At 42.8% G+C, this 25,851-nt stretch overlaps 1 protein-coding gene across 4 annotated transcripts; it reads right to left on the bottom strand.

Moving 5' to 3' along the window:
- Positions 1–3,989: 3,989 nt before the first annotated feature.
- CFAP95 (cilia and flagella associated protein 95) lies at positions 3,990–25,578 on the bottom strand. Of its 4 annotated transcripts, none has more exons than XM_083465046.1 (6): positions 25,450–25,574; positions 24,627–24,735; positions 19,736–19,857; positions 18,991–19,059; positions 14,002–14,059; positions 3,990–4,390 (listed from the first exon to the last, which is right to left on the bottom strand). In XM_083465046.1, exons 1-6 carry the CDS (start codon positions 25,551–25,553, stop codon positions 4,193–4,195), a joined length of 660 nt encoding a protein of 219 aa, XP_083321172.1. In that variant the 5' UTR covers positions 25,554–25,574; the 3' UTR covers positions 3,990–4,192. The 4 variants fall into 4 exon arrangements, with proteins under 4 accessions (XP_083321172.1, XP_083321175.1, XP_083321173.1 ...); XM_083465049.1 differs by having other exon boundaries at positions 25,433–25,567; XM_083465047.1 differs by lacking the exon at positions 25,450–25,574 and adding an exon at positions 24,997–25,152.
- Between the last annotated feature and the right edge of the window lie 273 nt (positions 25,579–25,851).

Below are 25,851 nucleotides of genomic sequence, written 5' to 3'. Positions count from 1 at the left end.
AGGTGAAGCTGCTCCTGGGTCCAGTAACCCTCCAGTCTCTCCTGACCTGCAGAGGCTCAGGGCAGAGAGGCAGAGGGAACTAAATGCTCTCAGGAGGAGTGTTCGCCTTAAGGCCAGGGGAGGCGAGTCACCTGTGGGCCGGGACCGCCCTAGGCCTCAGAGGAGATAAATGCCAGTCAGCCCAGTCCCAGGAGCAACATCATTGGAAACCTGTTCCTGCCAGCACCCTGACCTGCTCTTCTGGAGTTCCTGACCACGCCCGGCTCCTTGCCTTGGACCCTGCTTCGCCCTTGTCGGACAGCCTCCAGACCCTCGACCCAGGACCGGACTCAGACCACGCTGCACGGTAACCCCCCCCCCCCGGGACCAGCACACAGACCATCTGATGCGTCTGACACTGAACTGGAAGAACCACTGTTCACCATTGGCCACTTTTCTCCTAAGAAGGAGTACACAGATCTGAAAGGGCCACAAAAGGCAAACCTCCAAAGAGATTTGCTGATGAGTTTGCTAAGACAGCAACTGCTGTTCTTAGTAGCTCAGAGAAGGTGTGGGAACCTTCAAGCTTGAAAGAGGTTCAGAAGTTAGAATAGAATCATAGAATCATAGAATCATAGAGTTGGAAGAGACCACAAGGGCCATCGAGTCCAACCCCCTGCCAAGCAGGAAACACCATCAGAGCACTCCTGACATATGGTTGTCAAGCCTCTGCTTAAAAACCTCCAAAGTAGGAGACTCCACCACACTCCTTGGCAGCAAATTCCACTGTCAAACAGCTCTTACTGTCAGGAAGGTCTTCCTAATGTTTAGGTGGAATCTTCTTTCTTGTAGTTTGGATCCATTGCTCCGTGTACGCTTGTCTGGAGCAGCAGAAAACAACCTTTCTCCCTCCTCTATGTGACATCCTTTTATATATTTGAACATGGCTATTATATCACCCCTTAACCTCCTCTTCTCCAGGCTAAACTTGCCCAGCTCCCTTAGCCGTTCCTCATAAGGCATTGTTTCCAGGCCTTTGACCATTTTGGTTGCCCTCCTCTGGACACGTTCCAGTTTGTCAGTGTCCTTCTTGAATTGTGGTGCCCAGAACTGGACACAGTACTCCAGGTGAGGTCTGACCAGAGCAGAATACAGTGGCACTATTACTTCCCTTGATCTAGATGCTATGCTCCTATTGATGCAGCCCAGAATTGCATTGGTTTTTTTAGCTGCCGCGTCACACTGTTGGCTCATGTCAAGTTTGTGGTCAACCAAGACTCCTAGATCCTTTTCACATGTACTGCTCTCAAGCCAGGTGTCACCCATCTTGTATTTGTGCCTCTCATTTTTTTTGCCCAAGTGCAATACTTTACATTTCTCCCTGTTAAAATTCATCTTTAGTTAACCTCTAAAGATGCTGAACCATGGCTTAATGCCATGAAGGCTGAAGTCGATTCCTTGGATAGGAACCAAACCTGGGAGCTGGTGCCAGTAGTCCCAGGAATGAGACTGGTTGGCAGCAAATGGGCCTTCAAGGCCAAGACAGACCAGACTGGCAAGGCTGTCAGGCACAAAGCCATATGGGTTGCTAGAAGTTTTTCACAGATACCAGGACAGGATTACCACGAGACCTACTCACCCACCGTCAAGTATGAGAGCATTAGGCTAATGCTCAAGATTGCTGCAGAGGAGAAACTGCACGTTTCTCATCATGATGTGAACACAGCTTTTTTGTACAGGGTTTTGGGGGAGGAACTGTATATGCTTCCACCTGATGGAGTGCAGATACAGAAGGGAATGGTCTGTAAACTACAGAAATCCCTATATGGTCTCAAGCAGAGGGCCAGGTGTTGGAACACAAAACTCACTGAGACATTGCTTTCCCTAGGTTTTCACAAAGGCAAAGCTGAGCCATGTGTGTTTGTCAAGGAGGAGGGGCAAAACAAACTGTATCGTTTATGTTTTGTTGATGATCTTCTGTTTTGGAAGAATCAGGCTTTGTACCAAAGCACCCTAGCTCAGCTGAAGGAGCACTTTGACATGAAGGATCTTGGTAAGGTATCCAACTATCTTCCTCTGCAGGTGGAGAAGGACCAAGCAGGTAATTTTCTGGTACACCAGACACAGAAAATTGCTGATGTATTAACCAGGCTGAATTTGGTTGATGCAAACCCAGCAGACACACCGATGGTGACAGGTTACCAGGTAGATAGTACTGCTGAAGCATTTTCTGACACCACACTGTACAGATGCATTCTAGGCAAGCTGAATTTCATTGCTAGATGTTCAAGACCTGACACAGCTGTAAGCACTAACCTGTTTAGCAGACATGCCAACAATCCTACTGTTCAGGACTGGAAAGCTCTGAAGTGCATAGCCCGCTATTTGAAGGGGACTTTGCATTACAGGCTGAGGTTCACCAGTCAAAAGATGGGAGATCTTGAAATCTTTGCAGATGCTAGTTTTGGAAGTGACACCATGGATGGTACAAGCAGTTCTGGAGTATGCTACACGTACAACCATTGTCTCTTTGACTGGCTGTGCGAAAAGCAGACGACAGTAAGCCTAAGTTCCTGTGAAGCAGAACTCAATGCCCTGTCATTTTCACTCATGGATTGTGAATGGTTGATGCAACTGTTTCAGGACATCAGAGTTTCTGTAAAATGTCCTATACAGGTGTATCAAGACAATAGATCCTGTTTGGCTTTGCTGAACTCAGAGAGTTGCAAGCAAAGAACCAAATACTTGCAGATTAAGTTACATCATGCACTCTCTTGTGTATTCAGAAAGGAATCATTCAGGTGTCCTACATGCCAGGAAATGAAATTCCTGCTGATCTGTTGTCTAAGGTTGTTAACAGAGAACAACTTAAGGTTTATGTACAGAGGTTGCAATTGGGTTGAACCACAGGTACTACAGGTTACACGGAAAGGGGGAGGATGTTAGGATATAGTTCCATTCCACCTTAAAAAGGGAACAGGCTGTTGTGTGTCACATACTTGTTTACTTCCAGCTTCTCGCTGGGAACTTCCGTTTTGTATATAGCTTTTGTTCTGGCTGTTTTCCTGGACACGGAGGCAAGCAGTCATGTTTTTCCTTTGTTCTGAACTACGTTGAATAAAGCTGTAAATATGCTCTCCTGTGTGCATCCTTTTGTTGTGGAGACTCTGCTGAAAGGATGTGCACGGGTCTTGGAATGTCTCTGTAGCTCGTGTTGCTAATTGACTGATGCTGTTCCACGGGAGACCGGTGATCGTCCAGAGACGACTGGGGGCCTGCCTGATGCCTCCGTCTCCCTGGCAGTATCCCAACAGTGTGGGGGACAGAAGGAAAAACAAATACACCCAATATAGGGTTGGTGTGTTTTCCTTTCCTTGCCAAGAAAAAGGGATGGCTTTGGATCCTGTAGACCTCAAACCTCCTTTGGTGACTCCTCCCTTGGCAGCTTTCACATCCATGAGGCAGCCATGGCCTATTGTAGGGATCACAGGATTGTGCCCTTAAGCTTGCATTTGGAAGGGACTTACTGAAAATACTAGTTGTACAGGGAGGGTGGTAAAAAATCAGGGCATTCAAGTACACAACAACAACCATTTTTATTATTTGTACTTTGCCCATCTGACTGGGTTGCCTCAGCCACTCTGGGCAGCTTCCAACATAGTGATAGGATATAGATGACCCTGCAAGCAGGCTAACTGTTTTAGGTGGTGTTCACTAAATATGGCAAATGCATATTAACTCCCCACCCCCAGTGTGTATAAAAGGATGACTAACCAAATCTTATCATCACAGCACTATATATTCATACTAAGTGACCCCCTTGTCAATGGCAGACCATGTTGCAGGATGTGGGAAGGATAAGCAGAAAGCTATAAGAGAATTTAAAATGTACTTGCTATTTTTGACAGCAGCCCAAACTAATGTAACATGCAGTTCCTTCCTAAGCAAAGCACAATAATTTACAGAATTCCTCTAACTTGACATCTGTTGGCTTAATCCATCACAGAGAATTTCAGTAATCTGGGTTTTTATTTTGTTTTTTTGAACAGGTTAACAACAGGATCCCAATTTGGTACATCCATTATATAAGTACCGTATATGGATTTATTCTATAACCAACTATTCTAAAAGTTGCAATGTTGTTTATTTTGCAGTATGATTCTACAATAATCAGATACAAAGATAGACTTTACTTTTGTAGAGTTGCTAGTGCTTAAGAATTATCTTCATTCACATTTGTCCGTATAGGGCTAGTTACAGGAAATACTTTTTGCCTTAGATCTGCATTACCATACAACCCACTCTCATCTTGCCATGTGTTGATCCCATGTCTTCTGTAATCAGCCGTGTCAGTAAACTGAGAATGACATTTTCTGTGAACTACAGAGTAGCCATCTGGCTGAAGCTCAATCTAAAGAAAATACATTCAAGGGCATGTTATTAATCAGAAGGCAAATTGGGAAACCATTTTTGATGATAAGAGAGGCAATGGTTGTGTTTGCACATCAAGCAAAACTCTGCCACAACCTAGAAAACCCAAGAAGCTGCTTTATACTGAATCCGACCATTGGTCCATCTGGCTCAGTATTGCCTATGTCAACTGGTGGGGGCTTTTCAGAGTTTCAACTGGCGACATGACCAGCCCTACCGGGAGATGTCAAGGATTGAACCTGGAACTTCTACATGGGAAACAGATGCTCCACCCCTAAGCTACAGCCCTTGTTGCCCCCATAGAAAACCTTGTGCCATTAGCTCCCCTGGTTAAACAGTCTTGGTTTAGAATAGCTACCATTTTCACAGCAGATAAAATAGATTGAAAATCAGTGCTAGGGCAGGCTTTCTCAGCCTCGGCCCTCTAGATGTTTTGAGACTACAATTCCCAGCATCCCTGACCACTGGTCCTGCTAGCTAGGGATCATGGGAGTTGTAGGCCAAAAACATCTGGAGGGCCGAGGTTGAAGAAGCCAGTGCTAGGGCAACAAAGCAAACAGTTTTTAAAGCTTTATTCCTGGTGACAGCAACAGAAAATAATTTTTAAAAAACCAAGAGCAAAGAAGGAGAAGAGTGAATTTCTGGGATTGGGGGTAAGCTATATCCCATGGTAAATTTCAGAGAGAGAAATATTTCACTTTATCCTTCTCATCCTAAACATATTTTATTTAAAGTAAATCCTCTTGATTTTGATTATGCTAATTTTCAAGTAAGCATGCTTAGGATTGCAGTCTTATTTTAAATGTTCAGTTTGTTATTCAGTTAGATAATTTGTACGTGAAAGCTATCTTTCCTTTATGTGTACTACAGGGATCTAGAAAAAGGAGAGTAGATGGTGATGAGCTGTTTGTTGGGGGGGGGGAGATATTTATCCCCCTTATTCCCTGCAAGTGATGCTGATGTTTGTTGGATCATGAAATTAGAGGAGGGCTTTCTGAAATTAATAGTATTTAACATTGTTGTCATTGCCTAGAGCTTGAGGGAAGCTTCAATAAATAAATGTAAAACCAGAATTCAAGCAAAAACCCACCAAGTCTATAGACAAGAAATGTAAATACCACGCCATTTCTTGTTTGATGGGTAGTTTTAAAAACAACAATAAAAACCATTGGTTATGTTTGCTGTTTTAAAAGAAAAAAAGCCTTTTTTAAAAAAGATAACTAGCTAATAGAAACGTAACAGCTCTGCTATTTCCCTACTACCATTATAGCTCAGTTTATGTGATGTGGTAGCATCAGGGTGGATAAAAATCAATGATTTTCAAAAAAATGTTTAAAAAACAGATTTTTTTAAAAAATCAGTTTTTTAAATTTAAATTGGATTTTTAAAATGAAATGCTTTTGGAGGGAAAATCTTTCTAAAGATAATTTTCTATCTAAGTTACATTATAGTCCAAAGGCTATTCATCAGGAAATAAGGATTTAAGTTTTTCATGTGTGCTAAAACTCAGTCTAAGGTTGTGGGTTTTTTTTTTTTAATTGTTTAACCACATCAGTTAAACAATTAAAAAAACCAAACCCACAACCTTAGACTGAGTTTTAGCATACATGAAAAACATCAGTCCCCTTCATGGATCATTGCCTTGCCGTGGCAAAGGGGGCTGAATAACTCAGAGAAGCTATGAACTATGCCGAGCAGGGCACCCAAGATGAACAGGTCATAGTGGAGAGTTTTGACCAAACGTGATCCCCCTGGAGTAGGAACCGGCAAGCCACTCCAGTATCCCTGCCAAGAAAACTCCATGAACAAAGACAACAGGCATATAAAAGTTATGACGCTGGAAGATGAGCCCCTCAGGTCGGAAGGTGTCCAACATGCTACTGGGGAAGAGCGGAGGACAAGTACAAGTAGATTCAGAGCTGATGAAGCGGCTGGGCCAAAGCCGAAAGGACGTTCAGTTGCGGATATGCCTGGAAGCGAAAGGAAAGTCCAATGCTGCAAGAAAAATATTGCATAGGAACCTGGAATGTAAGAACCATGAACCTGGGTAAGTTGGATGTGGTCAAAAATGAGATGGCAAGAATAAATATTGACATCCTGGGCATCAGTGAGCTAAAATGGACGGCAATGGGCGAATTCAGTTTGGATGACTATCATATCTACTACTGTGGGCAAGAAACCCATAAAAGAAATGGAGTGGCCCTCATAGTCAACAAAAGAGTGGCGAAAGCTGTACTGGGATGCAGTCTCAAAAATGATAGAATGATCTCGATACGAATCCAAGGCAGACCTTTTAACATCACAGTAATCCAAGTTTATGCACCAACCACTGGTGCTGAAGAAACTGAAATTGACCAATTCTATGAAGACTTACAACACCTTATAGAAGTGACACCAAACAAGGATGTTCTTCTCATTATAGGGGATTGGAATGCTAAAGTAGAGAATCAAGAGATAAAAGGAACAACTGGCAAGTTTGGCCTTGGAGATCAAAACGAAGCAGGGCAAAGGCTAATAGAGTTCTGTCAAGAGAACAAGCTGGTCATCACAAACACGCTTTTCCAACAACACAAGAGATGACTCTATACATGGACATCACCAGATGGGCAACATCGAAATCAGATTGATTATATTCCCTGCAGCCAAAGATGGAGAAGCTCTATACAGTCAGCAAAAACAAGACCTGGAGCTGACTGTGGCTCAGATCATCAGCTTCTTATAGCAAAATTCAAGCTTAAACTGAAGAAAGTAGGAAAAACCACTGGACAGGTAAGATACAATCTAAACCAAATCGCTTATGAATACAAAGTGGAAGTGAGGAACAGGTTTAAGGATTTAGATTTGCTGGACAGAGTGCCTGAAGAACTACGGGTGGAGGCTCGAAACATTATACAGGAGGCAGCAACTAAAACCATCCCAATGAAAAAGAAATGCAAGAAAACAAAGTGGCTGTCCAACGAGGCCTTACAAATAGTGGGGGAGAGAAGGCAAGCAAAATGCGAGGGAGATAGTGAAAGATAAAGGAAATTGAATGCAGATTTCCAAAGAATAGCAAGGAGAGACAAGAAGGCCTTCTTAAACGAGCAATGCAAAAAAAATAGAGGAAAACAACATAATGGGAAGAACCAGAGATCTGTTCAAGAAAATCGGAGAAACGAAAGGAACATTTCGTACAAAGATTACCATAATAAAGGACAAAAGTGGTAAGGACCTAACAGAAGCAGAAGACATCAAGAAGAGGTGGCAAGAATACACAGAGGAATTATACCAGAAAGATATGAATGTCTCGTACACCCCAAGTAGTGTGGTTGCTGACCTTGAGCCAGACATCCTGGAGAGTGAAGTCAAATGGGCCTTAGAAAGCACTGCAAATAACAAGGCCAGTGGAAGTGATGGTATTCCAGCTGAACTGTTTAAAATTTTAAAAGATGATGCTATTAAGGTGCTACACTCAATATGCCAGCAAGTTTGGAAAACTCAGCAGTGGCCAGAGGATTGGAGAAGATCAGTCTACATCCCAATCCCAAAGAAGGGCAGTGCCAAAGAATGCTCCAACTACTGCACAGTCGCACTCATTTCACACGCTAGCAAGGTTATGCTTAAAATTCTACAAGGAAGGCTCAAGCAGTATGTGGACCGAGAACTCCCAGAAGTGCAAGCTGGATTTAGAAGAGGCAGAGGAACCAGAGACCAAATTGCAAACATGCGCTGGATTATGGAGAAAGCTAGAGAGTTCCAGAAAGACGTCTACTTCTGCTTCATTGACTATGCAAAAGCCTTTGACTGTGTCGACCACAGCAAACTATGGCAAGTTCTTAAAGAAATGGGAGTTCCTGATCACCTCATCTGTCTCCTGAGAAATCTCTATGTGGGACAAGAAGCTACAGTTAGAACTGGATCTGGAACAACTGATTGGTTCAAAATTGGGAAAGGAGTACGGCAAGGCTGTATATTGTCTCCCTGCTTATTTAACTTATATGCAGAATTCATCATGTGAAAGGCTGGGCTGGATGAATCCCTAGCTGGAATTAAGATTGCTGGAAGAAATATCAACAACCTCAGATATGCAGATGACACAACCTTGATGGCAGAAAGTGAGGAGGAATCAAAGAACCTTTTAATGAGGGTGAAAGAGGAGAGTGCAAAATATGGTTGAAGATCAACATCAAAAAAACGAAGATCATGGCCACTGGGCCCATCACCTCCTGGCAAATAGAAGGGGAAGAAATGGAGGCAGTGAGAGATTTTACTTTCTTGGACTCCATGATCACTGCAGATGGTGACAGCAGTCACGAAATTAAAAGACGCCTGCTCCTTGGGAGAAAGGCAATGGCAAACCTAGACAACATCTTAAAAAGCAGAGACATCTCCTTGCCAACAAAGGTCCGTATAGTAAAAGCCATGGTTTTCCCAGTAGTGATGTATGGAAGTGAGAGCTGGACCATAAAGAAGGCTGATCGCCGAAGAATTGATGCTTTTGAATTATGGTGCTGGAGGAGACTCTTGAGAGTCCCATGGACTGCAAGAAGATCAAACCTCTCCATTCTGAAGGAAATCAGCCCTGAGTGCTCACTGGAAGGACAGATCCTGAAGCTGAGGCTCCAATACTTCGGCCACCTCATGAGAAGAGAAGACTCCCTGGAAAAGACCCTGATGTTGGGAAAGATGGAGGGCTCAAGGATAAGGGGACGACAGAGAATGAGATGTTTGGATGGTGTTCTTGAAGCTACCAGCATGAATTTGATCAAACTGCGGGAGGCAGTGGAGGACAGAAGTGCCTGGGGTGCTCTGGTCCATGGGGTCACGAAGAGTCGGACACGACTAAACGACTAAACAACAACCACATCAGTTAACAAACATGGATACATATGCTATTATGTTATTGTTTTAGTTAAATAAATTGTTTGAATTGTTATTAAGGAAATGATTATTATTCTCCTTCCAATATAGTACAGCAGAAAAGTTGTCCAAATATTGCCAGTTAACTTATTAAACCTCACAATTTCATAATTATCTGTCAATGCATTTCTAGTAGTATAACCAAATCAGTAATTTTTGATGTAACTGCAAAAACTTCTTTGAAAAAGTATTATTCTCTGCAGGATACATTAGGACTAAGGAAGCAAGGGATCTAATTGTCAGGAGACTCGGGAGACAGAGTAGCTGAAGGAAGAGGAACAAAGGGGAAGGACCAGAAGGGAAGGGGAAATAATCCAGGATGCTTGTTCTGGAGGGTTTCAATATTCGCATTGTGTCCATCTTGGAGGGACCACGGTGGGACTTAATGCCCACCATGACCACTATGGTTTCTTAATACATTGTCCGCATGATGTTATGCAGGATACACTTTGGATCTTGTATATTTGACGCCACAGAAAGTGGACAGTCTGGAAATCAGGGGCTTCTCTGTCAGCCCAATGTCTTGAAAAGACTATTTCTTGGTGAGCTTTTGTCAAGATGTGGCCTGACAATAGGGAACCTAATCTGATGAAAGGAAATTGTAGAGGCCCCCCAGTACAACTGAGAACCTGGAAGAACCTACAAAAGTCCCAAAGCAGACTGTAGTGCCTCAGCTCATGAATGCCTTGTCTGAGCTGCACAGCACAAGGACCACAGCCCATGCCGTGCCTTGACCCCCAATGCTTCCTCTTCCACCATCCAGGCCTTAAGAGCAAAGACGGCAGGGAATTCACTGAGTTCCTGCAAAGCTCCACAGGTGAAGTCATTCAACATCTGTAGCCAACATCAGTAGGCCAATGAGACTCAACTCTTTCTCATCTGAGTCAGGTGATCAGGTGAGGCATGCAAGAGCCGAATTGGTGTCTGGACGCAGTAACTGGCAGCATGAATCTCAACAAGATGGAGGCACTGAGAGTGGGTAGTTTTCAGGTTCAGAAAATTGGTGTTTGTCCTGATCTGGGTGAGATTTCATTCTTCCTGAAACGGTGGAGACACAGTTTGAATCATAGAATCATAGAGTTGGAATAGACCACAAGGGCCATCGAGTCCAACCCCCTGCCAAGCAGGAAACACCATCAGAGCACTCCTGACATATGGTTGTCAAGCCTCTGCTTAAAGACCTCCAAAGTAGGAGACTCCACCACACTCCTTGGCAGCAAATTCCACTGTCAAACAGCTCTTACTGTCAGGAAGGTCTTCCTAATGTTTAGGTGGAATCTTCTTTCTTGTAGTTTGGATCCATTGCTCCGTGTCCGCTTCTCTGGAGCAGCAGAAAACAACCTTTCTCCCTCCTCTATGTGACATCCTTTTATATATTTGAACATGGCTATCATATCACCCCTTAACCTCCTCTTCTCCAGGCTAAACATGCCCAGCTCCCTTAGCCGTTCCTCATAAGGCATCGTTTCCAGGCCTTTGACCATTTTGGTTGCCCTCCTCTGGACACGTTCCAGTTTGTCAGTGTCCTTCTTGAACTGTGGTGCCCAGAACTGGACACAGTACTCCAGGTGAGGTCTGACCAGAGCAGAATACAGTGGCACTATTACTTCCCTTGATCTAGATGCTATACTCCTATTGATGCAGCCCAGAATTGCATTGGCTTTTTTAGCTGCCGCATCACACTGTTGGCTCATGTCAAGTTTGTGGTCAACCAAGACTCCTAGATCCTTTTCACATGTACTGCTCTCAAGCCAGGTGTCACCCATCTTGTATTTGTGCCTCTCTTTCTTTCTTTTTTGCCCAAGTGCAATACTTTACATTTCTCCCTGTTAAAGTTCATCTTGTTTGTTTTGGCCCAGTTCTCTAATCTGTCAAGGTCGTTTTGAAGTGTGATCCTGTCCTCTGGGGTGTTAGCCACCCCTCCCAGTTTGGTGTCATCTGCAAATTTGATCAGGATGCCCTTGAGTCCATCATCCAAGTCGTTGATAAAGATGTTGAATAAGACCGGGCCCAAGACAGAACCCTGTGGCAACCCACTAGTCACTCTTCTCCAGGATGAAGAGGAACCATTGATGAGCACCCTTTGGGTTCGGTCAGTCAGCCAGTTACAAATCCACTGAGTGGTAGCATAGTCAAGACCGCATTTTACCAGCTTCTTTACAAGAATATCATGGGGCACCTTGTCAAATGCCTTGCTGAAATTAAGGTAGGCTACATCCACTGCGTTCCCTTCATCTACCAGGCTTGTAATTCTGTCAAAAAATGAGATCAGGTTAGTCTGACATGACTTATTTTTCAGAAATCCATGCTGACTATTGGTGATCACAGCATTCCTTTCTAGGTGCTCACAGGCTGTTTGCTTAATAATCTGCTCCAGAATCTTCCCTGGTATTGATGTCAGACTGACTGGGCGGTAATTATTTGGGTCCTCTCTTTTCCCCTTTTTGAAAATAGGGACAACATTTGCCCTCCTCCAGTTTGCCGGGACTTCGCCTGTTCTCCAGGAATTCTCAAAGATGACTGCCAGTGGTTCTGAGATCACATCTGCCAGTTCTTTTAATACTCTTGAATGCAGTTCATCTGGCCCTGGAGACTTGAGTTTGAAGATATTCCCTGATCCCAGCATTGGATCCTCAGTGGCTCAGGGTGTATTTTACCAACTTTGGCTGGTTTGCAACTGCAACTGTTCCTGAATAAGGAGTCCTGCTTTGGTGATCTGTGTTCTGGGAACCTCTCTGTTTGATCACTAATGTATTATACAGGGGGATGCCCTTAAAGACATCCCTAGAAGCTTCCATTTATGAAAAATCTGGCTGCAAGAGTGTTGGCGGGTATAGCTGAGGTTGTTCATATTTCACTTATTTTGAAATATCTACTGCTTATTTGCTTCTAACCCTAATTTAAGGTGCTGGTCCTTACTTTAAAGTCCTAAATGGCTTGGAGTCCAAATACCTGAATAATGGCATCTTGCCATATGAGGATGCCTACGTCTTAAGATTTGTTCCAGTATTGCTCCAGGTACCCTCTTTAGTGGATTATGTTATATAAAGCAGATGTCTTTTTGTACTGATGTGTCAACATTTTAATGTGTTTGCCAAGGAGACACACCTGGTTTTGTTGACTAGTGGGGCCATTCCTACTTGCCCAGGTATTTTAGCCTTTTAATATTGTAGATGGTTTTGTTGGGGTTTCTATTTGATTTTGTCTTGTTATATTTTGCTGCATTTTAAAAATTATGTTAATTAGTTTTTATTTGTGCTTAAGTACACTCTCCTGGAATCTTTGTATGATGCATAAGTAAGGAATATTTTAAATTAAATAATCAAGAAACTATGTGATAGTAGCAGAGATTGAGGAGACATAGAGGGTGCCTAGGCATGCTTAGAAGGAGCTTGAGGAACCAAGGATGCTAATGATGGCAAATGCATTTTACACATTAACTTGAAGCAGAACCTTGCGCTGGTATGCTTAATGAGATCAAAATGTCCAAAGGATGTGCATATGGTAAAAAAGGTAAAAGGTAAAGGACCCCTGAAGACAGGAATGCCTGGCGTGCTCTGGTCCATGGGGTCACAAAGAGTCGGACACAACTAACGACTAAACAACAACAAAAGGACCCCTGGACGGTTAAGTCCAATAAAAGGCAACTATGGGGTTGCGGCACTCATCTTGCTTTTCAGGCTGAGGAAGCTGGTGTTTGTCCACAGACAGCTTTTCTGGGTCATGTGGCCAGAATGACTCAACCACTTCTGGTGGTGTCTGACGGGACACCGTGACAAGTGCATATGAGAGAGAGACAGAAGGGCGGGGAGAGGGAGAGAGACAGAGAGTGTTCATCATGATCACAGTTGAAATGTGTACTGACAAACACTTTCCTTTATGCGTTGCCATGGTTACAAAAATATCTGGCCATGATTCCCATTCTGCTAAAATCCCTGGCGCGTAAAGGAAGAGATCCAGAGCAAGCCATGATTCATCCACACACTTTCCTTTCTCATTTACTGGCTTAACTCTGTATTCCACACACACAATTAATCAATGCAATTTAAGTGGTAAAGTTAACATTTCTCATTGCTAATAGAGGCCAACAAATAATACAACAGGTTTGCAATCCAGTTAAAGATTATGGGTTGTGTTCAAGGTAGCGCCAAGGTTAACATTCTATCAACGCAAGGATTTTTCCTTGCATGACAGAATCTTCTTCCTCCACCCAACTTTGTCCCTAACCCTCTAGAGCAGATTTGGGGACAGCACAGGGTGTGTACAGTGGGGCTGGCCCATAAGGTGGGGTGAAGAAACCACTTTGGGCAATGGGTGCCTCTCCTGTCCCCCCACCTCTGCCACCGGCCTGAGTCTGGACATTAGGTTAAGGCCAACAATTACTCAGCACTAGGTAGTGTGGCAGCAGCATGATCAGGGAGGAGCAAGGGCCTCAAACTGTTGCTGTGAGTTCCCACATGCTTTCTCATTCACACATACCCATGGTATGGCTTAATGTTATGTGCAAACTGGGCTGCTATCCAATTTCATTGCTATGTAATATATGTAAAATTGACTATCTTGGGGTGAATCTACATATTTCATTTACCTGGTAGAGCCTGTTTGAAACAACCTCTGAATGGCTGCTGTTCTACACATGAAGGCCTTGATGTAAAGCATGGTAGAAAACAACCATTCTGCTCTTATACTTACATATGGTTCATAGTCATATGGTGGAACATAATCTGTTTGGTATGTTGTATCTAGAAACCTGTAACACAGAGAGTATATATTATACCTAGCTTTTGTGTAATGTTTTTAACTTGTCTGTCTCTAAGAGCTCTTAGAAAAACAATTTAAAAGATATAGTTAACGTTGATCTTTTAGTAAGCAAGACCAAAGTAGCAAGACCAAAAAGGTATTTTCAGTGTGTGTTCCCATAGCTGTTAGAGTCAAGTTATATTTTACAGAATTTATTCTCCTTTGGATTTGGACCAAATGAGGACTGCTAATTTCCAGAACCCCCACAATTGTTTTTCAGTACTAGGAAAATTTAGCAGCTATGCCTGAGGCACAGGAAGAGTAATACTTCCAGTGAACTGCCAAAAAGTGTCATGCTAATGAAAATAGAAGTATTCCTGTGATTTGTCATATAACATGTTGCACTCGATTGGAATTTTCTGACAGAAGTTGATCTATTCTCCGCCTGTTTTTAATTGGAGAATCCCAAAGCTGATGGCCCAGTTCACCAACACAGCCCACAGCAGAACAGTTCCAGATATGAGTTTTCCAAAGCACTGCTTTTTTGCTGGGACAGTTCTCATAGCCCTTGGCATCCCTATATGGATGAGAAGATGGCACAGGTAGAGCACTACATTCATATGAACAGTCAGTTGTTTGTACTTATTTCATACATGTATACAGCTGGAAAGTTCTTGAAGGAAAATTGAACAAACCCACAACTGCTGCCAATCAATTTCAGAATATGGCTCTTAGGGAAGGAATGGATTGTGCCAAGTTGGCATTTGGACAGCCATGGCAGTACAAGGACTGATGTAGGTGGACACTGGGATTTCCAGCCCTGACCCAAAGACTCTGTTTACAATTTTAACAAGTTACAAGAGAATATGTAATAACAGTAATAATAATAATAATAATAATAATAATAATAATAATAATAATAATAATAATTTATACCCTGCCCATCTGGCTGGGTTTCCCCAGCCACTCTGGGCGTCTTCCAACAAAGTATTGAAATACAGTAGTCTGTTAAACATTAAAATCTTCCCTAAAGAGGGCTGCCACCTTCTGCTCCTCACTTAAATCTTATCTCATTCACTTCCAGGACTGGAACCCAGGTGAAGAAAAGTGCCCAAGCACAAGAAGGCACAGGTATATTTAGCTTTCCTTGCTCATATGCACCTTTTGATGTAGAAATCAGACCCTACCCAACCCTATACTTGATATATGAACGAGGCAGATACAAGAACAATCAATGTGGCTTCAGTCTTCTCACCTAGTTCAGCCCTATGATGAAAGCAGCAGCAATCATGAATTCATGATTTATTACATACCAAGCCAATAAATAAAACAAAGCATGTTCTGATCATCCTGTAACAAGATCATCTTGTAACCTCTTTTAAAGATGATATCTGTAAAGTTTGTACTCTGAGCTAGTGACTAACTTTTTAAAATATGTTCAGAGTTGCCATGAAAGGCAAATGATCCAGCTCTAATAAGCATTATAATATCTAGCTTTCAGGAGAGTTGCAGGGGGATAAATATCAAGTTTATGGGGTCTAGCTAGTTTACCCACTAAAATATTCAACCACACTGCGATCCCACATCCCTGACTTGCAAAGCGGCGCAGGGCTGGCAGGGCAGTGTGAGGATGCAACAGGAACAAGTGCCCTTTGGATACATGCCTGTTGAATTCTTGCATCCCCCTGTCAGCTCTGTGCCCAGGGCTTTTCCCGTTGCAAAGAGCCCCCAAGCCCCAAGGAGGAGGAAGAGACGTTGTTGACCCTCCTGGAACCTCCTTGCACCCTGCTCGGCTCCAGTTGCCCCACAGCCTTCCAGTAGGAAAAGGCACAGGCTGAGAAAAAGCAGGGTATAAATAAGAAGGATGGAAGGCAGGCACAGCATGCAGCCTTCTCTTTTGTTTTCATGTCTCTGCACTGCCTGAGGGCTGTGAGGGAAGCGAGTGGAGCCCATGGAGGAGCCTGACTGCATCGGAGGCAGCACAGCCAAGGAGAGGTAGGGACAACACTGACAGATGGGAGGGGAAAACAGTAGCACAGATGAGGCAATTTGGCTGGGTCTTTCCCACTTGACCTACAATGTGTCTGTGGGGAGAGTGGTGCCCTCAGTGATTAGTCCTCACTTGCTGCACTCCTAGCCCTGCCTACCTGTGAGTAAGACCTGTAATTTACACAGACTAATATTTAGTCATATGGTGCCTTCAGGCAGCCTGTTTATTGAGCATCCATCTTAATTTGTTTGCAGGGAGATTAAAAGACATTGGCTGTTTAAGGAACCTTCATTCCGATTTGTCTTCAGGGAGGTGACAAATCAAAGGTAGTGTTAGCCCACACTTTCCAGTGCATTTTCCTGCATGTACCTTGTTGCAAATAGTCTGATCTTTGGGGGAAGTGGGCTTGTTGTGCAAGACATCCTAGTCAACTATAATGGCACAACCTAAATTTACTAGTACAGTGGTACCTCAGGTTACATACGCTTCAGGTTACAGACTCCGCTAACCCAGAAATAGTGCTTCAGGTTAAGAACTTTGCTTCAGGATGAGAACCCATTAGCTAAAGTGGTGCTTCAGGTTAAGAACAGTTTCAGGTTAAGTATGGACCTCCAGAATGAATTAAGTACTTAACTTGAGGTACCACTGTATGTGGTTGAATCCTACCTGAAAATAGCAACTGTCTGGAAGCACAGTTAGCCTACTTATCTATTTACCACATTGTCTACAAATACATCTATGCCCAAAGTGATTCTTCAGGAGTTCAGTGGAGCAATGCTATGCCAACCCCCACCCTTCCCAAATAGCAGTTACTGGAACAGGGCAGATGAAGGGCAGCAAGTGACATGGGGCTTTGTAGAAGGACATTTTACTTTAATTACAGCAATATTTTCTTAAAATACAATGCATGTACTTTTGGGGTAAGGGGTTCAATTCTGGATGGGGGAAGGGAGTCAGAGTGCCATGGTCCACAGGTTAGGGGATGCCTTGTCCTGGGTGCTGGCAACCCATGCTACGTCGCTGAGCCTACTCACAGAAGTGTCTGCATGCTTGCCCAGCCTGGCTCGGGATGGAACCCATGTGAATGACTGTGCCCACCCTACTTGGGACATCTTGGCTTATGCCTAGCCATGAATTTAACACCTCTGCTTTAACGGCCAGCTTTGGAATAATCATGCCGAGAGCCTGCCTACCATGTGCACGAGTGACAGCCAGGGCAGATGCAAAGGAAGGAAGCCTCTGGGCATACACAGAGGGCTGTACTCAATGTTAGTAGACCCACTCAAATTAAGAGACATGGCTAATTCAAGAATGTAAATTTCAGTGAGTTTAGTCTGAGCAGATGTTACAACCCAGAATGCCTAGGCCCCCACCCCAAGGAGAAATGTAGTCATAAAGTTACCTACATGGGAGAAAGGAAGGAAGCTTCTAGGCATGCACTGAGTGCAGTATAATTAACTGAGCCTATGCAGTCTGTGCTACCAGGCTTCTGTTATAGTAATGCACTTTTAAATATGAAGTAGAGTTGCAGAAGATGGTGAAAAGCAAGATATATTCTATAGCCAACACAACAGTTTCTAAATGTAGAATTTTAATGTTTTACTATCTATGCAGTCTGTCAATATCTGTATTATAAACATTTATCAACACCATATTCTTAGGAAATAAATATGGTGAATCAGATGCTGATAAAATTAAAACTTAACATACTTTCGTTTCACCAGAAGTTGTTTCCTGCATCTGCTCCCTAGTCTTGGACATAATCTTGCCCTCCTTTGCTCTCAGATTTAATTCAATTTATTTTTTAAAGTAGCATTGGCCTTCTGGATTTCATTTACTGCTCCACTGCCTTTCTGTTTAGGGTCATTTAATTTGCTGTTTTCAGTTTCAAAGCCTCTCTCAAATGTTAATGCTAGTCATCTACTTTCCTCAAGTCTCAGTCACAATGCTAATCATTTTTAAAGTTTATGTTTTGGAACATAAATTGCTTGTAATTCTAGTAAGGTAAATACTGCAGCTTTTTTATTCAAAACAAAAGCAGACAAAACCAGTTACTAGCCAGAAAACCTTTTAGAAGAAAATTATACTTTCCTCAAAAAATCTCAAAATGTTTACATAAACCCATGAGCTAAAAGCCTGATTTGCACACCATGGCCAGCCAAACTATGGCTTCCTGGGACCATGCAAATCTGCAGGTTCCCAGGGAGGAGCTCATAGCCAGTTTGCTCCACGCCTGTCTTTTCTACTTCCACAAAGCACTGAAGCTGGGCTTAGCATATGGTGTGAACAAGCTCTCTCCTTGCTAACCCAGACTGTGCAGCCAAGGTTTATTCCTCAGATCCATTTTCTTTTGCATACACAAATGAACAGAAAGTGGAAGTGCTATGGCAGAACATACAACCATTTATTTGGGACTATTCCAGTAATGATACTAACATCACTTACAGTGAGATCCTATACTGTACATGTATTCCCGGGTACTGAATCCTTAATTGCCAGGGAAATATTTCACTGGGTCATGGTAAAAAGCAACAGAAAACTTCTCATTGTGTTTCAAAATACAAAATTATGCCAATGCATTTAATGAAGAAATGGGTACTCCAGTCTTCTTATGCAGTTTCAAGGTATCCTATGCAAGTATTGGAAGCAAACTCAAGAGGAAAATAAGATATCACAAGAGTTTTAACAAAGCAGCATGGAGAGGAAACATTCGTATTTTTCCTTGCTTGAAAATAAAAAATATGATTAATATTCTAATGCAAAATACAACCACTAAAATAATTAACTATGTTGGAACTGAAACTAGTGCACACATGACACATGTTATCCAATGCAAAAACAGTGGTTGTTAATTACTTCTCTGTGAACACTATAGATCTTTCCAACCCTTAAAATGCAGTACAGAATCTGATCATAAATTATCTAGTTATTACAATTTTGCAAGTACTAACATTTTTAAGTGATCTGGAGAGTGACAGGGCAATACGGCTCCAGGACCTGTTTCAGGTAACCCTGTCTCCCTGCAAAAAGAGAGTTTTTCAGACTTCAAGCAAAACAATAAAGCATTAAGCAAGTCAGATATTAAGTGTTTTATGATGAATTCAATTCCCATGAGTGGGTGGGTATTAAATAAATGATCAGTAGTCATTGGATCAAACTCAGTTATTAAGAGACATTATTGCCACAATGTTTTCATGCTACAATAAAATGCTGTTGCTTTTGACACAGTTGTAGGGTTATCACACGGCATTTTTGCAAGTGGTCACTACTGCTCTCTACTGGCTGAAATGTGACAGACGGGTTCAAACATTTATTTATTTTTAAACTTTACTGCTTAGCAGTAGCTGAAGAGCAAAACTATTCTCATCCTGACAAATGTCTCTAGTATAGAGCATAACTTTCCATCTCAACAGCACAAAGAGGCAAGGTACAACATTAATTCTGAACTAAACAAATTTAATGGAGGGTGCCAGTTTCTCATTCTACTTTTGATGAACTACCACCTCTATCACTGATACTTTGGAGCAAATGTAGAAATTATTGGCATCCAATATTAATGGGACTCAAATGTTTGCCGTACAAATAGCGTAAGATATGAAGAAAAAGGGGGCGAAAACAGGAATTCACAATGTGCTATATCCTATAATGCAGTATTATTTGAATACTGAGTATGGATTCAAAAGCTTCCAGAAATACCTGCCAATAACAGCTATTTCAAAATTATCTTCATCCAACAGAGACTTCCGAATGTCTAGTTCTTTATATTCTTTAATTCTGTAGGGTTGAGACAAATGGTCTTCATATGTGGTTACCCATTTCTAAATGGAAATGTAACAGAGAAAGGAATGGGTTTTAGAAACACACCAGCTGTCAATTTATTAAATGTAATGAAAAATTATATGTGCTTTTATATGCCAATTATTCTTATGGATGTAGAGTATTTTTCTGGAAGAAGTTCCTGATCCTGCCATTATACTTCTCCTCCTCATCATGCTTCACCCCTGCCTCACTCCTCTCCCTTACTGATCCAACCGTGTAGCCCCATCAAACTTACCATGACCTATCTAGCCTGACAAGCATAAGACATGGATAGGTTTCTAGAAGCAAGCCGAACCCCATCCTTCCTTGGCCTGTGTCAATGATTTCATGGGAGGGCAAGGAGTTACAGAAATCCCTTCCACCTCCTTGGCCTTAGATCCATTATGCTGTGAGTTGAATTTGCTTCCAAGAGATGCATGTAAGGAATGAGTCCACCACAGCAAATAAGAAACTGATTCCAATCATGTTGAAAATAAATAATATTTCCACACCTTAGGGAGCTTTTGATTAGAGAAGAAATAATCTAATAATCTGCATATCATATTGGCTGCCCTCTGCTTTTTTGAGGTTTGGAGGATCAGAATGTGACAGAAAATTGCGGAACAGCTATTTTATATATCAATACTTTAAAACTGGCACGACCCACACACCCATTTAGTTGAATAAATTGATAAAAGGTATACTATTCTTGCATGATGGCTCTACCACCAACTATATGGTCAAGACATACGTTAATACAGTCGTACCTCCGTTTACATAACCCTCTGGTTACGTAAACTTTGGGATGCACACGCGGCAAACCTGGAAGTATTTTACGGGTTTCGCCGCATGTGCGCGCGCAGAAGCAGTCCTCAGGTTGTGGAAACCTTGGGATCGAACTGGACCTCCAGAACAGATCCCGTCCGCAACCAGAGGTACCATTTTAATTCACTTACAATTAAATCAGTGTATAGGTTTGTATCAACTGCTATAATACTATAATATCAGTTTTTGGATTTGATTTGAACTGACCTCAGAAAGTTAAGCAAGGAGTATATTCAGATTAATCTGATTCCATGAAAATCAAGGTGTGCTAAACTCTGCAACTCTCTGCTTTAAGAATTATGCTGGCTTTCACATTCCCAGCAGGCTGCTCCTGCATCTTATTCACCGTTCCAACTTCACCTGGTTTGTACTACATTTATAATAATTATTATTTGTTGAATCAACACTCAGGGCTTATCCACACTTCCCCTTCTCCCACTGCTTTCCCCTGGAGAAAACCGCTGTTTAGCACTCAACTGGAACAAATAGCAATTCTGGTTTTCCCTGGAGGTAAGGCACGGGGGAAATCACTCGGGCCCGTGCCTAGAAAGCTCTGGTCAACTGGAAAACTGCTTGGATGAATGCTTTCTAGTCATGACATAAACGAAAGTGTGGACGAGCCCAAACAGTTGACTCATGTGTGAATGGTCTCCATCTCCCACCGCCAATGAAAACTAATCAATGAATGGATAAAGAACCTACCCACATGACACTGACACAAAAATCTTGCATGTACATGATGTAAAATAATGAAAGTTCACTACCCCACCCCCGTACATCTTTTCTCCCTCAACCTCATACTCTCTATAACTTTGGTGTCTCACATCAAAAGTACTCTAGTGGTCAACATTGTAGAAACCTGTTGGAAAAACTGTATTTCTGAGGTTTGATGGCTTATAACACCACTTTTTTGGAGTAATACCATAAAATTATATATCAATGGAAAGATAATTTAATGAAGAATGCAATGCAATAACTTTTATGAAGGATTATTTATTACAACAGAAGTCATAAAGAAGAAATGTGAAACACATAGAAAAAATTAGATATACAAAAATTCTCACCAGTTTCCTGCCATGGCATTTGGCTGCTTTCCCAGGGCACTGGACCCCAATTGTGCAAGTTTTCAGGGATAATATGGGGGTAATTATCCCTGCCGACCCATCCCCCAGGGTAGGGGGGCTTGCCATCACCTTGTCCAATAACTGCTGCTCACTACAGAATGCAGGGGCAGGGACACTGAGCACTGCACGAACTGGAAACTCTCCAGAGTCATTGCCATGAGCGGGAGGATCCCTGTTCCTCAAAAAACTATTAAAATTCAGACTAAGAAACAGGCGTGTTCTGGAATGAAGGCAATAAAAAAGACCTGCTAAATAAATCAGTCACTGGGTGCCAAGGCTTTGATCTGAAAAGGACTTTCATTGTTGTGCTGTGATTTAAGTGAGGTGAGCGGTAGTTTATGTTTCTATATTTCTACATTTGTTACTTCATGATTTGGCAAACCTCACCAAGAAAGAATCAACTATCTAAATAAAATGCAGGAGGAATGGTAAAATTGGAGAATTTGATGCTTGATCGCACGGTCCTCTGTGGAGAGCTCCAATTAGAACTGGCAAAAACAAGATCAGATATACATGTGGCTCGGGTTGAGAAAAGGGCGCAGGCTGTGGTGCAGGAGAAAAAGAAACGGCCTCCCCTCCAGGAGAGGCTGAAGATAATCAATGGATTATAATTGGGGAATTTTTCACACAAAAAATGCATTTGCTGCATTAATGTCAAAGTGAGGGTGAATCTTTGATCCTCGCGAGCTTTCCCTAGGGCCCAGGGAGAGCAAGCTTGGATTTCAGAGGAACCTAACAATTACTGATTGTGCAATATACCCTATGGCCCTGCTTTTCTACGCAAGAATCATATTTGGAACATCAGCTTGTTAAAAGACCTAAAAGATTGCTGTGCCATAAATCTTACTAAAAGAAGGAGAGCTGGAAGAGAGCCCAGAACCCTTGACGATAAGACTGTGGAATAAAAAGGGGGGCAACCAGGGGGGACTGAAAACCACTTGCATGATAACAGACATATGGATTTGCTAAACGCGACTGAAAATCATACAGCAGTGAATGTGATATAAGACAATGGGATAAGATTGGAATTATGAAATTGGAAAAAATAAAAGAAAGCAGGAACAAGGGAAATAAACTTTCTCCCAACAGCCAGAACATGGGAAGTGCTCTTGAAAATTTTAATTTGGAAAGTATAATTGGCTTTACTGTTTATATTATGATGTGGCAAGAGTCAGTTTGATTTGTTACCAATTGGAATGTTATTAACTGAAAATTAATTTAAAAAAATTATACAAAAAATTATCACCATGTCAGTTAATACTTAGTTGGGTAACTTTTAGCTTTAATTATGGTCTTACAACGCTGGTTAACTCCACATTCCAGCTGGCCACCATCTGAAAGGCCATCAGCATAGTATAAAACATCCCCTACCACTCTCTGGAAACCACTCCCATGGAGTGAACCAAGTTTTTTCGTTCTGCAGCTGTAATAATGTGAAACCAAGATTGAATTATTGCCTCTATTAATTGGGTTTGTATTGCTGGCTCCATAGATTTTCAATTGGGTTAAGGTCTGGGCTATGTATTTGGGGGCATTTACATTCCCATTAATGATGCAAATTCTGCCCAAACCTTTTGCTGTCATACAACACATACCTGGGTGTTTCACTGTAAGTGTAATGTAAGTAGGATGTAAATCTCCAATTCTCCTCATGTATTTCATGCCATCACTACCAGGCAAGGACATTTTGGTCTCATCACTCCAAATAACACTGTCCCATTATTCCACCATCCAATTAACATGGGTTTTAACTCAGTTTAATCTTTTAAACCTTTGTTTAAGAGATAAAAATGGCCTTTTCCTTGGAATTCCTAAAGTCTGCACCAAACAGTCCTTGCACTCAACTTCACATTACATTGCACCATGTCATCTTATATACACCCAGATAATTTTCTTCTGTCACGTAGGCACAGTCTTTCAATTCTTCAGCAGAGCTGTCTGGACTCCATGCAATCGGAGAGGGCGCTTCGGAGCCAGACAGTCAATAGCCCTGGTTAACTCCGCATTCCAGCCGGCCACCATCTGAAAGGCCATCAGCATAGTATAAAACATCCCCTACCACTCTCTGGAAACCATTTGGATCCATTAAGTGGTGGGGTGTTATGAGCCATCAAACCTCGGAAATACACTTTTTCAAAAAGGTGTCCACAATTTTGGCCACTAGTGTAACATCCGCAGAAAGGACTCTTAGAACCTAAAGCAGAGAAGCTGTATGTACTTCTGTTACCCAAGAAAATCTTCAATAAAAACAAAAAACAATATAAAAAAGTAATTGTATTTAGATGGGCTAGTTATTGGAAAGTTCTGCCTGCTGGTTTCTGATGGCTCTTTTACACATACAACATCATGTATCATGCATGAAAGGAGAATACTAAGCACCTTCTGGTGAACCAGAGCAGCGCACAGAAATGGTGTTTACCTTCTCGCTGTTTACCTTCCCGCTATTTATCTACTTGCACTTGGACATGCTTTTGAACTGCTAGGTTGGCGGGAGCAGGGACCGAACAACGGGAGCTCACCCCGTCAAGGGGATTCAAACCGCCGACCTTCTGATCGGCAAGCCCAAGAGGCTCAGTTGTTTAGACCACAGCGCCACCTGCATAGGATTGGGCTACTGTATTAAGACTTTTTTTCAGTCACACAATCCTCCCCATTCCACACAACAACCAGCTTTTCAAACTAAGACAATTTTAAATAAGTTATATTGCTACTGAAATTTGTTTTAAAAATATTTCTAACTATTCTTCATATTCAAATACAAGGAATAATATTTTGACAGCTAATTAAAGTTATACTTCTGACCTGTTTATAGGCATGAAAGAGGAAAGACGCTTTCTTACCTCATCTATGGTTCCAAGTCGCCAGTAGGTAGAGCGACATAAGTTTTTAGAGCCCAAAGGAATTTCATGTATGTCATAGTCCTTAGGTTCTGCTTCTCTCTTGTAGTACCTTAAAAAAACACAAAACGGTAATAAGTTAGATGGCTGCTACCAAAGCAGCACACACAACAGACTCCTACCCAGATGCGCACGCCACCTGTGCAAGATCCATCGCATTTCGGGGGGAGGGGGGCACTTTCAGAGTTTTTAGGGCGTTACTTGAAGCACTACAAACAATTGAAACCATTTCAACCGCAGGCTGCGCCAGAACACGCTCGCCCAACCGGAATGGGAAACCCGTAACTCGAGCGCGCAGGAGCCCTTCCCTCACCAGCGGTGCACCAGGGTGGGCCTCCCGTAGTCGGCGCAGGGCGAGCGCAGCGTCAGGGCTCCCCGCCGCTCCATCACGTCCGGAGGGCCCAGCTCCATCGCGGCCGCGCTCCTCCCGCCGCCTCACAGGCCTCCTCGCCGCGCCTGGTCGCCCTGGCAACCGCAGAGCCTTCGCGATCGCTCCGCCCCAGACCGGAACTTTTTATTCCACGGTTCTTCCGCGGGCGACTCAGTGCCCGGGAAGGGGCGAAGGCCCTGCCAGGCAAGCGAGGCGACCCGAGGCAGCAGCAGCCGCCTTTAGCGGAGCCCCAGCAAACCCTGTGGAGCTGCTGCTCTAAAAAATAGAACCACCTCGGTGTGGTAGGAATACTTGGTAAAAACACGCCCTTTGCGTGAGAAGCCCGCGCGCATCCCAGGCTGGTTGTGGTAATACTCGCTGGCGAATGAAATTCACTCTGCACATGCACAGAGGCACTGTTGTGTCGCTCGCTTCATTGCTACATCCAGGTTGCTGGATGTAGGGCCTAAATTCAACCAAGGCTCAACGGGATGCAGCATTTCGGACTAAATGAACTCCTTGTGTCTAAGGGGATTCCCTGCGCGTCACGTGAGGAAGCGGGTGCTTTCGCCCGCCCAGTCGCTTGAAGGGATCACAGGTGTCAGGGCAGCTACAGTAGATCTCTGTTTGCCCTACAATTCCTCCCGGCGCCTCCTTCGGTGGGCTCAAGCCCAGTCATGGGCTGCGTCGGCCAGATAGACAGCGACAAAGATTCTTCCCCCAGATGTAACTGTTCATGATTTATCTTGTGAAGCGCCCTGAATTATATGGATTTGTAGTATACAAAATTAATATTAA

The sequence above is a fragment of the Podarcis liolepis genome (genome assembly GCF_965112155.1).
Source record: "Podarcis liolepis genome assembly, chromosome: 11".
Taxonomy (NCBI): domain Eukaryota; kingdom Metazoa; phylum Chordata; class Lepidosauria; order Squamata; family Lacertidae; genus Podarcis; species Podarcis liolepis.
This window is presented reverse-complemented; position numbering and strand designations above follow the sequence as displayed.